Consider the following 15,196-nt stretch of genomic DNA (forward strand, 5'->3'; position numbering starts at 1 on the left):
TTCTGACCAAACTTTGATGTGCAGAACACAACAACGGCCTTGGTAGTCAGATTCAGTCCCCAGTACGTCACAAGCCAGATTCCTGTGAAGGAGAAAACGAATAAGATGGTCCCACTCGATGCGCACGTTCAACCTTACACGGCCGTGATATGCCCAGGGCTTGAGGCAGCTCAGTTTCACAAATCTTAATCAGGTCTCCAGGCAGAATGGCTTCCTGAAGACCCACAAGTCACAGGTTATTACGCCTGGATCTATTCTCAAGATCCTCCAGTTTATCCCACAGACGCTTGTTGTCAGCTAAGGCTGTTTGCAGCTTTTGTAAAATCGACTCCGTGGTGTCTTCCATAACTTGTATGCGCCCTTCCGCCTCGTCTAGCCTGCCCTCATGCTGCTGGACTGTCTCTTGTAACTGGCGCATCACATTGGCCACAGACGCCGCCAGTGTCTCCCTCAAATCCGGGGCCAACTGCGCTGCCACCTCCAGCGCCAGTTCTTTATAGTCGATCCGGTGGGACTGCGTTCCGGAGTCCTTTGCCTCTACGCCATCCTTATCTGCATTCGGCGATTTAGTAGGCATCTCCGTTTCAAGCATGCTAGGCGCCATCTCTGGGGGGGCTGGGATCTCCAATCTCACGGGAGAAGTTGGTCTACCTCTGGTTTTCTTGCCCATGCTAGTCAGGAAACGATCCATACGTTTAGCAGAACACTCGGTCGACTTTCTGCGTTCCGCCTCCAACTTCACACAGGCAATATGAGTGATTTTCGTCTCATGTGCTGCGGAGCTCACGCGCTCGACTCCCTCACATGGCGGCGCCGGAACCGGAAGTACTTGATTGTGTTTTTAGTAAGATTTTTTTCCCAAAAAAAATTTAAGTTATTGCCAGTCAGGATAATAAAGTTTATATTTACATATATCTAAAATATCAACCTTTTACTTATCAGTTCTACACTTAAATTTTTTTTAAGTGTTTATAACATTTATTACACACATTTTAGGACTCAGGTCAATCTATGAATATTTCGCTCTTTGTTTGATACTTGACACTGTTATGACTTTTCTGTAAATTACAAACATAATTTTTACAGAAGCAGAAAATATATATTTCTGCATTGTTGTTTATGAAATTAAAAGAAAAAAGAATACGGAGCAGAAAAATATATAAACACATTACTTAATTTTCAACTTGGTTGCTCCAATAATATCTAATAAAAATAATGTATTTAATTTTGTAAGTGTACTAAAGAGATAGTATCAAAGCTACAATTTAAGGCCAAAATAAACTGTAAACCTGTAAGACATCAGCATTGAAATGTAAACTATGTAGTTAAATTAATAGAAAAATAGTATACACATCAAAGCACAAATTGTAGTCTTATTAGGCCCCTACATGACTCATATAGATCAGGACAGTCAGCTGCATCCACCAGAGGATATCTGAAAATGGTATTGAATGAGGCCCGCATATAGCTAGGCTCAAATCAGCAGGACATGTAGCAGCAGCAGCAGTAGAAAGAGTGTTTTTAGGCCCCTAGACGACTCATATATATCCGGAGTCCTGACAGAAGACAGCATCGAACAGAGGATATTTGAAAATGGTATTGAATGAGGCCTGCATATGGCTAGGCCCAAATCAGCAGGACAGGCGGCAGGAGCAGCTAAATGTGCATCCGGAACATATTACCATGAATGGCCTCACCAACAAAAAGGGGCAGCACCAACACTAAAATAATACACCTTACATTGTATCATTTTCTAACTAAGCAGCATGAATGTGAATTCATGAATGGACCACCCATCAGACCATGAACACAACCCAAAATGAAATAAAAACAAGTTATATTTTTAATTTAATAGTCTAAAACAGTAATGTCGTAACATATATAATAAATTAAATATTTACATTGAAAAAATGTTTTTACTAAATTAATTTGACATTTTGAACACACTCTATTTTCAATTAATCAATCAGGTATACTTTATGCCAGCAACATTCATCTATAATTTTCAATATAAGGCGCATCAATTCTGTAGCAGACCACTGTGTTAACGCAGCATGACTCAACGTGTTCTGATTCCTCTGAGCCAGAGGGATAAAGGACTGCAAAGGTTTAGTAGTGTCTCTGTTGTCCTCCGTTTGTCTGTGAGGAGGGATATGTAACGCAGGTCGCCAGACCCATACACGATTGTCGCTGCTCACATCCAGCGCTAACAACATGTGCACGTCCACACCGTCCTGAGATCAAACAGAGCCCAGAAGTCAGTGAAGACGTTGCTTGGCCTGGGCCAGTTGTGTTAGTGTCCATGTCATTAAGAAACATTAAAAAACAACGGAGAATTGGAGGGAGAGCAAAGGAGAGGGATGAACAAGGGACCTTTCAGCGCCCTGAACCGACAGCGGGGGCCAAGAAGTCACTGCCGATCCAGGACTCATTCATTTTAATGAATGTGAGTCTGTCCACAGAGTCAGTGGACAGACGGGTCCTCTTGTCGGTGACCACCCCACCTGCCACGCTGAAAGTCCGCTCAGACAGTACGCTGGAGGGGGGGGGCAAGATAGTAACTCCAGCGCATACTGAGCCAGCTCACGGCAGGTGTCCAGCCTGGCAACCCAGAACTCCATGGGGTCGTCGGTGCTCATGCTGTCGGAAGCACCAACGGACCCCATGTAGTCTGCCACCATGCGGGCCAGCCGCTGGTGGTGACTGATGCTGCTGCTGCTGCTGGTGGTGGTGGTACTGGGTCGCGCAGACTGGTAGAACAGTAGATTCCCGTTTTCGGTCTAATTTAAAATATAACGTTTATTACATTTTCTTTAAAAATATATACGGGAAGGCAAAAAAGAAAAAAGAAAAAGAATATTTTAAAATTAAGGTACTGTTGTGCTGGCAGCAGTAATATTTTCTTTTACAGTAGTTACTGCTTTTATTTGCAGTCTATTTTCTCTACCACTCTATCCTATATAATTACTCCTTTTCAGATTCCCTACTCTGGTTTAATGGAAGTGTGACGAGATAACTTCTCTCTATCAATCTAACACCAGAGTAGCTAGGGTATATATGCCTCTAACCTTTGATTACTCTTAATGGATAGAGTGTTGCTGTTTGTATCGGCTTACTCGGTGTCTGCAGTGCACCGAGAGCCGAATACCAAGCACAACCTTACTAAATTAAAACCTAAATGGCAGCTCCCCCGACATGTTTCGCCACAGATGTGGCGTCTTCAGGGGCGATGGAGCTACTAACAACACGATCGCCATATCAATTGATGTTTAAATGTGGTATGGGTGGGTACTTCCTTCCCAATTTACCAATAGACTTGCCGGCGTGCGTGTGATAGTCACATTGTTGGGCCAATGAATTCGCTTTTATGTCTGGTCAGTCAGAAAGACGCACCAATGTCTATAGAGGGTATGCGCCTGCGTGGCGACTTATACTTTTATCCCGTCTGCCTTCTCCAATTTTTGCGCATGTCCTAACGGAATGAATTAATCACAGGAACCACTAAGTCAAGGCACCTGCGCACTAAACTCCATATACTTTACTCATGGGTTATCCCTACTGCGCTTGTCCACCGACTTTATTCCTGAAGCTAAAATTAGTTCACAGGTAATGATACCTATGCGCATGCCTCAATACTTTATAATTCTTGAGATCCCACTCTTCTCCTTCTCTACGAACCCAGAGTGAGATCCACCTAGCCCTTCCCCAGCGGTGGAAGACATAGAATGCACTGACGCACAACTACTTATGTTTCCTGATGATGAGGACATGGGAATACCACCTCAGCACGTCTCTGATGATGACGAAACACAGGTGCCAACTGCTGCGTCTTTCTGCAGTGTGCAGACTGAACAGGAGGTCAGGGAGGAAGACTGTGTGGAAGACGATGCAGGGGACGATGAGGTCCTAGACCCCACATGGAATGAAGGTCGTGCCACTGACTTTCACAGTTCGGAGGAAGAGGCAGTGGTGAGACCGAGCCAACAGCGTAGCAAAAGAGGGAGCAGTGGGCAAAAGCAGAACACCCGCCGCCAAGAGACTCCGCCTGCTACTGATCGCCGCCATCTGGGACCGAGCACCCCAAAGGCAGCTTCAAGGAGTTCCCTGGCATGGCACTTCTTCAAACAATGTACTGACGACAAGACCCGAGTGGTTTGCAAGCTGTGCCATCAGAGCCTGAAGCGAGGCATTAACGTTCTGAACCTTAGCACAACCTGCATGACCAGGCACCTGCATGCAAAGCATGAACTGCAGTGGAGTAAACACCTTAAAAACAAGGAAGTCACTCAGGCTCCCCCTGTTACCTCTTCTGCTGCTGCCGCCTCGGCATCTTCTGCTGCAGCCGCCTCGGCCTCTTCCTCCGCCTCTGGAGGAACGTTGGCACCTGCCGCCCAGCAAACATGGGATTTACCACCAACACCACCACCTCCGTCACCAAGCATCTCAACCTTGCCACACGGCAGCGTTCAGCTCTCCATCTCACAAACATTTGAGAGAAAGCGTAAATTCCCACCTGGCCTGGCCCTGAATGCCAGCATTTCTAAACTACTGGCCTATGAAATGCTGTCATTTAGGCTGGTGGACACAGACAGCTTCAAACAGCTCATGTCGCTTGCTGTCTTACAGTATGTTGTTCCCAGTCGGCACTACTTCTCCAAGAGAGCCGTGCCTTCCCTGCACAACCAAGTATCCGATAAAATCAAGTGTGCACTGCGCAACGCCATCTGTGGCAAGGTCCACCTAACCACAGATACGTGGACCAGTAAGCAGGGCCAATGTAGTGGCGGCTGAGCCCCAAGCGGAGAGCTGTTTGGCGCACGTCCTTCCGCCGCCAAGGATCGCAGTGCAACATTCTTTGCCTCCTGTTGCCTCCTCCTCCTACTCGGCTTCCTCCTCGTCTTCTTCCACCTGCTCATCCAGTCAGCCACACACCTTCACCACCAACTTCAGCACAACTCGGGGTAAACATCAGCAGGCCATTCTGAAACTCATATGTTTGGGGGACAGGCCCCACACCGCACAGGAGTTGTGGCGGGGTATTGAACAACAGACCGATGAGTGGTTTCTGCCGGTGAGCCTCAAGCCCGGCCTGGTGGTGTGCGATAATGGGCGAAATCTCGTTGCAGCTCTGGGACTAGCCGGTTTGACGCACATCCCTTGCTTGGCGCATGTGCTGAATTTGGTGGTGCAGAAGTTCATTCAAAACTACCCCGACATGTCAGAGCTGCTGCATAAAGTGCGGGCCGTCTGTGCGCGCTTCCGGCATTCACATCCTGCCGCTGCTCGCCTGTCTGCGCTACAGCGTAACTTCGGCCTTCCCGCTCCACCTTGCACATGCTGGACAGACTGTGCGAGCAGCAGCAGGCCATAGTGGAGTTTCAGCTGCAGCACGCACGGGTCAGTCGCACTGCGGAACAGCACCACTTCACCACCAATGAATGGGCCTCCATGCGAGACCTGTGTGCCCTGTTGCGCTGTTTCCAGTACTCCACCAACATGGCCAGTGGCGATGACGCCGTTATCAGCGTTACAATACCACTTCTATGTCTCCTTGAGAAAACACTTAGGGCGATGGTGGAAGAGGAGGTGGCCCAGGAGGAGGAGGAAGAGGGGTTATTTTTAGCACTTTCAGGCCAGTCTCTTCAATGTGACTCAGAGGGAGTTTTTTTGCAGCAGCAGAGGCCAGGTACAAATGTGGCCAGACAGGGCCCACTACTGGAGGACAAGGAGGACGAGGATGAGGAGGAGGTGGAGGAGGATGAAGCATGTTCACAGCGGGGTGGCACCCAACGCAGCTCGGGCCCATCACTGGTGCGTGGCTGGGGGGAAACGCAGGACGATGACGATACGCCTCCCACAGAGGACAGCTTGTCCTTACCTCTGGGCAGCCTGGCACACATGAGCGACTACATGCTGCAGTGCCTGCGCAACGACAGCAGAGTTGCCCACATTTTAACGTGTGCGGACTACTGGGTTGCCACCCTGCTGGATCCACGGTACAAAGACAATGTGCCCACCTTACTTCCTGCACTGGAGCGTGATAGGAAGATGCGCGAGTACAAGTGCACGTTGGTAGACGCGCTACTGAGAGCATTCCCAAATGTCACAGGGGAACAAGTGGAAGCCCAAGGCGTAGGTAGAGGAGGAGTAAGAGGTCGCCAACGCAGCTGTGTCACGGCCAGCTCCTCTTAGGGCAGGGTTAGCATCGCAGAGATGTGGAAAAGTTTTGTCAACACGCCACAGCTAACTGCACCACCACCTGATACGCAACGTGTTAGCAGGGGGCAACATTTCACTAACATGGTGGAACAGTACGTGTGCACACCCCTCCACGTACTGACTGATGGTTCGGCCCCATTCAACTTCTGGGTATCCAAATTGTCCACCCGGCCAGAGCTAGCCTTTTATGCCTTGGAGGTGCTGGCCTGCCCGGTGGCCAGCGTTTTGTCTGAACGTGTATTCAGCACGGCAGGGGGCGTCATTACAGACAAACACAGCCGCCTGTCTACAGTCAATGTGGACAAGCTGACGTTCATAAAAATGAACCAGGCATGGATCCCACAGGACCTGTCCATCCCTTGTGCAGATTAGACATTAACTACCTCCCCTTAACCATATATTATTGTACTCCAGGGCACTTCCTCATTCAATCCTATTTTTATTTTCATTTTACCATTATATTGCGGGGCAACCCAAAGTTGAATGAACCTCTCCTCTGTCTGGGTGCCGGGGCCTAAATATATGACAATGGACTGTTCCAGTTTTGGCTGACGTGAAGCCTGATTCTCTGCTATGACATGAGGACTGATTCTCTGCTGACATGAAGCCTGAATCTCTTTTATGGGACCTCTCTCCTCTGTCTGGGTGCCGGGGCCTAAATATATGACAATGGACTGTTCCAGTTTTGGCTGACGTGAAGCCTGATTCTCTGCTATGACATGAAGACTGATTCTCTGCTGACATGAAGCCTGAATCTCTGTTATCGGACCTCTCTCCTCTGTCTGGGTGCCGGGGTCTAAATATCTGACAGTGGCCTGTTCCAGTAGTGGGTGACATGAAGCCTGATTCTCTGCTATGGGACCTCTCTCCAATTGATATTGGTTAATTTTTATTTATTTTATTTTTATTCATTTCCCTATCCACATTTGTTTGCAGGGGATTTACCTACATGTTGCTGCCTTTTGCAGCCCTCTAGCCCTTTTCTGGGCTGTTTTACAGCCTTTTTAGTGCCGAAAAGTTTGGGTCCCCAGTGACTTCAATGGGGTTCGGGACGAAGTTCGGGTCGGGTTCGGATCCCGAACCCGAACATTTCCGGGAAGTTCGGCCGAACTTCTCGGACCCGAACATCCAGGTGTTCGCTCAACTCTAATAGGGAACAAATGTCCTCCATGTGCAAGTCCAATCTACAAGGCCATACCCTTAACTTAGGAGTTGGGCATGCTGCACAGCCGGATTGCTCAGCCCACCTCCAGGTGAAATGGATAATGATGGACCTGTTTGGCTTAATCTTAGGTAGGATATAGGGAGAGATGGGTGGGATGTGTAGACACGCCCCCAGGAAGAAGCTTAGGCGAAACGTGCGTTGGGGTTGGTGTGCCCTGCGACTCTCCCGGTCTGTATGACAGTATTAGCTATTTTGCACATGCATTTATGTTAAGGGTATGGCCTTGTAGATTGGACTTGCACTGTGGATTGCATATGGAGGACGTTTGTTCCCTGTGCATATGCTTACAGCGACTTATACTTTTATCCCGTCTGCCTTCTCCAATTTTTGCGCATGTCCTAACGGAATGAATTAATCACAGGAACCACTAAGTCAAGGCACCTGCGCACTAAACTCCATATACTTTACTCATGGGTTATCCCTACTGCGCTTGTCCACCGACTTTATTCCTGAAGCTAAAATTAGTTCACAGGTAATGATACCTATGCGCATGCCTCAATACTTTATAATTCTTGAGATCCCACTCTTCTCCTTCTCTACGAACCCAGAGTGAGATCCACCTAGCCCTTCCCCAGCGGTGGAAGACATAGAATGCACTGACGCACAACTACTTATGTTTCCTGATGATGAGGACATGGGAATACCACCTCAGCACGTCTCTGATGATGACGAAACACAGGTGCCAACTGCTGCGTCTTTCTGCAGTGTGCAGACTGAACAGGAGGTCAGGGAGGAAGACTGTGTGGAAGACGATGCAGGGGACGATGAGGTCCTAGACCCCACATGGAATGAAGGTCGTGCCACTGACTTTCACAGTTCGGAGGAAGAGGCAGTGGTGAGACCGAGCCAACAGCGTAGCAAAAGAGGGAGCAGTGGGCAAAAGCAGAACACCCGCCGCCAAGAGACTCCGCCTGCTACTGATCGCCGCCATCTGGGACCGAGCACCCCAAAGGCAGCTTCAAGGAGTTCCCTGGCATGGCACTTCTTCAAACAATGTACTGACGACAAGACCCGAGTGGTTTGCAAGCTGTGCCATCAGAGCCTGAAGCGAGGCATTAACGTTCTGAACCTTAGCACAACCTGCATGACCAGGCACCTGCATGCAAAGCATGAACTGCAGTGGAGTAAACACCTTAAAAACAAGGAAGTCACTCAGGCTCCCCCTGTTACCTCTTCTGCTGCTGCCGCCTCGGCATCTTCTGCTGCAGCCGCCTCGGCCTCTTCCTCCGCCTCTGGAGGAACGTTGGCACCTGCCGCCCAGCAAACATGGGATTTACCACCAACACCACCACCTCCGTCACCAAGCATCTCAACCTTGCCACACGGCAGCGTTCAGCTCTCCATCTCACAAACATTTGAGAGAAAGCGTAAATTCCCACCTGGCCTGGCCCTGAATGCCAGCATTTCTAAACTACTGGCCTATGAAATGCTGTCATTTAGGCTGGTGGACACAGACAGCTTCAAACAGCTCATGTCGCTTGCTGTCTTACAGTATGTTGTTCCCAGTCGGCACTACTTCTCCAAGAGAGCCGTGCCTTCCCTGCACAACCAAGTATCCGATAAAATCAAGTGTGCACTGCGCAACGCCATCTGTGGCAAGGTCCACCTAACCACAGATACGTGGACCAGTAAGCAGGGCCAATGTAGTGGCGGCTGAGCCCCAAGCGGAGAGCTGTTTGGCGCACGTCCTTCCGCCGCCAAGGATCGCAGTGCAACATTCTTTGCCTCCTGTTGCCTCCTCCTCCTACTCGGCTTCCTCCTCGTCTTCTTCCACCTGCTCATCCAGTCAGCCACACACCTTCACCACCAACTTCAGCACAACTCGGGGTAAACATCAGCAGGCCATTCTGAAACTCATATGTTTGGGGGACAGGCCCCACACCGCACAGGAGTTGTGGCGGGGTATTGAACAACAGACCGATGAGTGGTTTCTGCCGGTGAGCCTCAAGCCCGGCCTGGTGGTGTGCGATAATGGGCGAAATCTCGTTGCAGCTCTGGGACTAGCCGGTTTGACGCACATCCCTTGCTTGGCGCATGTGCTGAATTTGGTGGTGCAGAAGTTCATTCAAAACTACCCCGACATGTCAGAGCTGCTGCATAAAGTGCGGGCCGTCTGTGCGCGCTTCCGGCATTCACATCCTGCCGCTGCTCGCCTGTCTGCGCTACAGCGTAACTTCGGCCTTCCCGCTCCACCTTGCACATGCTGGACAGACTGTGCGAGCAGCAGCAGGCCATAGTGGAGTTTCAGCTGCAGCACGCACGGGTCAGTCGCACTGCGGAACAGCACCACTTCACCACCAATGAATGGGCCTCCATGCGAGACCTGTGTGCCCTGTTGCGCTGTTTCCAGTACTCCACCAACATGGCCAGTGGCGATGACGCCGTTATCAGCGTTACAATACCACTTCTATGTCTCCTTGAGAAAACACTTAGGGCGATGGTGGAAGAGGAGGTGGCCCAGGAGGAGGAGGAAGAGGGGTTATTTTTAGCACTTTCAGGCCAGTCTCTTCAATGTGACTCAGAGGGAGTTTTTTTGCAGCAGCAGAGGCCAGGTACAAATGTGGCCAGACAGGGCCCACTACTGGAGGACAAGGAGGACGAGGATGAGGAGGAGGTGGAGGAGGATGAAGCATGTTCACAGCGGGGTGGCACCCAACGCAGCTCGGGCCCATCACTGGTGCGTGGCTGGGGGGAAACGCAGGACGATGACGATACGCCTCCCACAGAGGACAGCTTGTCCTTACCTCTGGGCAGCCTGGCACACATGAGCGACTACATGCTGCAGTGCCTGCGCAACGACAGCAGAGTTGCCCACATTTTAACGTGTGCGGACTACTGGGTTGCCACCCTGCTGGATCCACGGTACAAAGACAATGTGCCCACCTTACTTCCTGCACTGGAGCGTGATAGGAAGATGCGCGAGTACAAGTGCACGTTGGTAGACGCGCTACTGAGAGCATTCCCAAATGTCACAGGGGAACAAGTGGAAGCCCAAGGCGTAGGTAGAGGAGGAGTAAGAGGTCGCCAACGCAGCTGTGTCACGGCCAGCTCCTCTTAGGGCAGGGTTAGCATCGCAGAGATGTGGAAAAGTTTTGTCAACACGCCACAGCTAACTGCACCACCACCTGATACGCAACGTGTTAGCAGGGGGCAACATTTCACTAACATGGTGGAACAGTACGTGTGCACACCCCTCCACGTACTGACTGATGGTTCGGCCCCATTCAACTTCTGGGTATCCAAATTGTCCACCCGGCCAGAGCTAGCCTTTTATGCCTTGGAGGTGCTGGCCTGCCCGGTGGCCAGCGTTTTGTCTGAACGTGTATTCAGCACGGCAGGGGGCGTCATTACAGACAAACACAGCCGCCTGTCTACAGTCAATGTGGACAAGCTGACGTTCATAAAAATGAACCAGGCATGGATCCCACAGGACCTGTCCATCCCTTGTGCAGATTAGACATTAACTACCTCCCCTTAACCATATATTATTGTACTCCAGGGCACTTCCTCATTCAATCCTATTTTTATTTTCATTTTACCATTATATTGCGGGGCAACCCAAAGTTGAATGAACCTCTCCTCTGTCTGGGTGCCGGGGCCTAAATATATGACAATGGACTGTTCCAGTTTTGGCTGACGTGAAGCCTGATTCTCTGCTATGACATGAGGACTGATTCTCTGCTGACATGAAGCCTGAATCTCTTTTATGGGACCTCTCTCCTCTGTCTGGGTGCCGGGGCCTAAATATATGACAATGGACTGTTCCAGTTTTGGCTGACGTGAAGCCTGATTCTCTGCTATGACATGAAGACTGATTCTCTGCTGACATGAAGCCTGAATCTCTGTTATCGGACCTCTCTCCTCTGTCTGGGTGCCGGGGTCTAAATATCTGACAGTGGCCTGTTCCAGTAGTGGGTGACATGAAGCCTGATTCTCTGCTATGGGACCTCTCTCCAATTGATATTGGTTAATTTTTATTTATTTTATTTTTATTCATTTCCCTATCCACATTTGTTTGCAGGGGATTTACCTACATGTTGCTGCCTTTTGCAGCCCTCTAGCCCTTTTCTGGGCTGTTTTACAGCCTTTTTAGTGCCGAAAAGTTTGGGTCCCCAGTGACTTCAATGGGGTTCGGGACGAAGTTCGGGTCGGGTTCGGATCCCGAACCCGAACATTTCCGGGAAGTTCGGCCGAACTTCTCGGACCCGAACATCCAGGTGTTCGCTCAACTCTAATAGGGAACAAATGTCCTCCATGTGCAAGTCCAATCTACAAGGCCATACCCTTAACTTAGGAGTTGGGCATGCTGCACAGCCGGATTGCTCAGCCCACCTCCAGGTGAAATGGATAATGATGGACCTGTTTGGCTTAATCTTAGGTAGGATATAGGGAGAGATGGGTGGGATGTGTAGACACGCCCCCAGGAAGAAGCTTAGGCGAAACGTGCGTTGGGGTTGGTGTGCCCTGCGACTCTCCCGGTCTGTATGACAGTATTAGCTATTTTGCACATGCATTTATGTTAAGGGTATGGCCTTGTAGATTGGACTTGCACTGTGGATTGCATATGGAGGACGTTTGTTCCCTGTGCATATGCTTACAGCAGTGCAACCAACCTGCATGAGATTACATGCCATTATATGTAATTAGTGACATGGTGTGGGAGTTACCTGTGGGACAAAGTGGCCCGTAGCCATATTGCATATGTTATAAACATTGCCCTGTGGATTCCACTTGTTTTGTGGAGGACATATTGAGGACGTTTGTTCCCTGTGCATATGCTTACAGAAGTGCAACTAACTTGCATGACATTAGATGCAATTAGTGACATGGTGTGGTAGCTATCTATGGGACAAAATGGCCTAGATTATAATGGGTAATATGTGATGCCATACCATGAGCTATCAGTGCCTAGTGTCTCTTGGGTAGGTCATACTTTGTACTGGGAATTTCGCTGTGACACACCTGTGTTGATCAGGATCTCCAACATTGCTGTTTTTATACTTGATACTTTAATGAATTATTTTGTAATAATAAAGATATATTTATTCATCATTTATATGTGTTAGTTTTTTTTTTTTTTGGTTGTCGTTGATGTGCTGTAGCACACATAGTTTGGTAGACTGTCTACTTGTTGTAGGTGTTACAGACCATGACTGGGTGACTGGGGTTAAAATTTGGAAAACTGGGCGGAGCTTAAAACAGCCAATCAAATATTACCTAGTGCTATTTAATGGGAATATTTCAATTGCTGCCATTCTTACACTGTTAATGGCAGGTTCTTTAAACTTGGTACATTCGGTCACTGGGTGACTGGAATGCACATTTAAAAAGTGGGCGGAGCCAAAACATCCAATCAGTAGTTTTTTTGATTGATTTAATTGGCAAAACTAAAAATGCTGCAATTCTCACATTATTGATGTCAAGGACCTCAAATATGTGTGGTCATTAGATGTTTCCATTTCAAGGTTAGAAAAAGTGGGTGGAGCCACCAACAACCAATCAAATTTCTCTCGTTGATTTTCGATGCTACTCCTCCCACAGTTTTACGAGTACAATTTTGTAACTTTGCACACTTCTTAAGCCCATAGCCGAGAAGGTTGCTTGTGCTTTGTTAAGCAATCCCACCCTCCGTGCCTCTGGGGCTCTAGCATTTTCAAGCCAACATCATGTGGTTTCTTCAGAAACGACCCCATCTAGTTACACCAGAAATCAGGAGAACATCTAAGGGGGTATATATTTATGATGCATTACAGTAATGGTGTGACTCTTTTTTTAAAGCTGCAGTACTTCATCAGCCGAGTGCGATTCCAGGATTATACCGGAGACATTGTGGCATTCGATGAGAGAAGACGACTTTCCTCTCTGCCTCTTCTGCGGTTAAGAAACTGGGTATTTCATGTAAATGAAAGTATTGGTACTTTTAGTACTGATAGTAAAAGTTACTTCTTGCCGGATGACTTGATACCAGAAGATCAGTGGCTGCATGTAAATGACAGCGCAATAACATGGAAAGCCGGAAAGGTAAGTAATGTGGATTCTGGAAATGTTGTAAGTGTTCAATGGTACAGGACACATGGAAATGTCACCTGTGATGAACTGAATGACCCAATACATGAAGCCATCACAGAAATGATGTGGAGCCTTTCCTCATAAATCTGTGATACTGCTCTGCTGATCTTCAGCACATTGCAGCTTCTCTCCTTATGTCCTTGATCGACATAGCTATAAAAATCTCAGCTGTTTGCTGCCACCACTGGGATACATGTAGGTGTCTCCTGCTCATGAGGCATCTATAGAGATATCAACTAACAGGGGACACAACTGTAGATAAAGCCCTGGACGTCATCCCCATGCTGCACACTGATCTGCTCCGAATGTTGCAGACAGAAACATGAGGGGCTTAGTCCACATTTTGATTAAACTGTATAAATCCACTTGTCAACCTCCCATCAGCCTCCATTCAGGAACTAGCACATGCTCAGTCTGTCTATTTAAGTGAATGGAGGCCACTGATAGACAGGACTAGACAAATGACCCACTATCTGCAGCCATTTTGGGAGTTCAGGTCCGGGAAACAGGTTTGTGGCCCAACAAATAAACATAAGCATATGAAACCATTGGACATCAGAGCTGATAAAGAATATTAGCATTCATGTGCTGTTCCCTGTACATGTGTAGCTGGTAGTAGATGGTGGTCAACCCTTTCAATCTTTTTTTTTCATAGGTCTATCTCAAATGGTTAACTCCAACCAATTAAAGTCTATGGGGGAATTCACATGTTGTTGTTTTTTTAATATGACGTAAAAAAAATAGGACATTCTATTTTTGACCATTGTCACAGCTAGATGGACCCCATTTAAGTCAAAGGGCCCATTTTTAAAGTCCGTATCGACAGACGTGCACCTGCAATACCCCAGTCCTAGGGTTATCGGCAAATGTTTTATTATGTATTGTTACGTTATCTCATGTTTAGGCTGTGTGTTCTAGCAGAAGAGGTATGGTTGGCAGGAACAGGTCTAGCCAACCTGTTTCTACCCTCTTAGTATGAGTGATCCTGCTTCCTGCCAGGATAGGGAGTTGAAGTACAGACAGAGAGGTGATAGGAAGTGCATGTCAGAGCTCCTACTCCAAGATACCTTCTCCATTCTCCTGTGAGACCATCACTCCAGTGAGATCTTCAGAATCCATAACATTGCTGCCAGGATACATCAGTGTGCCAAGACAGCAGGTGAGGAATTATGGCTTGGACACCCATCACCTAGCTAACAACCAGGCCTGACTAACTTCAAGCCTGTGTCACACAGTGGACACCCATATCCACAAGTGCCAGTAAATTATGATGCAAACAGCCACCATACCTTCTCATCTGGTGCCAGAAACTGCTCTATATACTGCTGGAAGTGCCATAAGGTATATTTTGCACTAAGACAGACTTTTATACTTTCCCTTCTGGAAGGATTCTTCAAACCACCTTTCCACTGTTCTGATCCCCAGGGACCAACGGCCTCAGGGATTACACTGTGACACAGCATCTCATCGGAGCCGTTATGACTCCGATCATCTGCTCCGGCTCTTCAGGGGCACGCTGCACACTCATCTAGCCGCTATTAATTACAGCTACAAGGGCTTTAATGAGTTCAAATAAAATAAAAAATACTCACTTCGTGCACTTGAATGTGCATGGACACTCGCCTCTCAAACCCTCACTACTAATTGTCTGCAGCAGGACCTCACATGATCATGGTGGGAGCA

At 48.3% G+C, this 15,196-nt stretch overlaps 1 protein-coding gene across 1 annotated transcript in view; it reads left to right on the forward strand.

Moving 5' to 3' along the window:
- Positions 1-751: 751 nt before the first annotated feature.
- The window catches only part of LOC122924315 (vomeronasal type-2 receptor 26-like), a 94,649-nt gene continuing 80,204 nt past the window's right edge, over positions 752-15,196 (forward strand). The window contains exons 1-2 of the mRNA XM_044275280.1: positions 752-844; positions 13,223-13,465. Of these exons, the coding sequence (XP_044131215.1) occupies positions 752-844; positions 13,223-13,465 (336 nt within the window). The remainder of the gene's footprint in view (positions 845-13,222; positions 13,466-15,196) is intronic.

This window comes from Bufo gargarizans, chromosome 1 (assembly GCF_014858855.1).
Source record: "Bufo gargarizans isolate SCDJY-AF-19 chromosome 1, ASM1485885v1, whole genome shotgun sequence".
NCBI classification, from domain to species: Eukaryota; Metazoa; Chordata; class Amphibia; order Anura; family Bufonidae; genus Bufo; species Bufo gargarizans.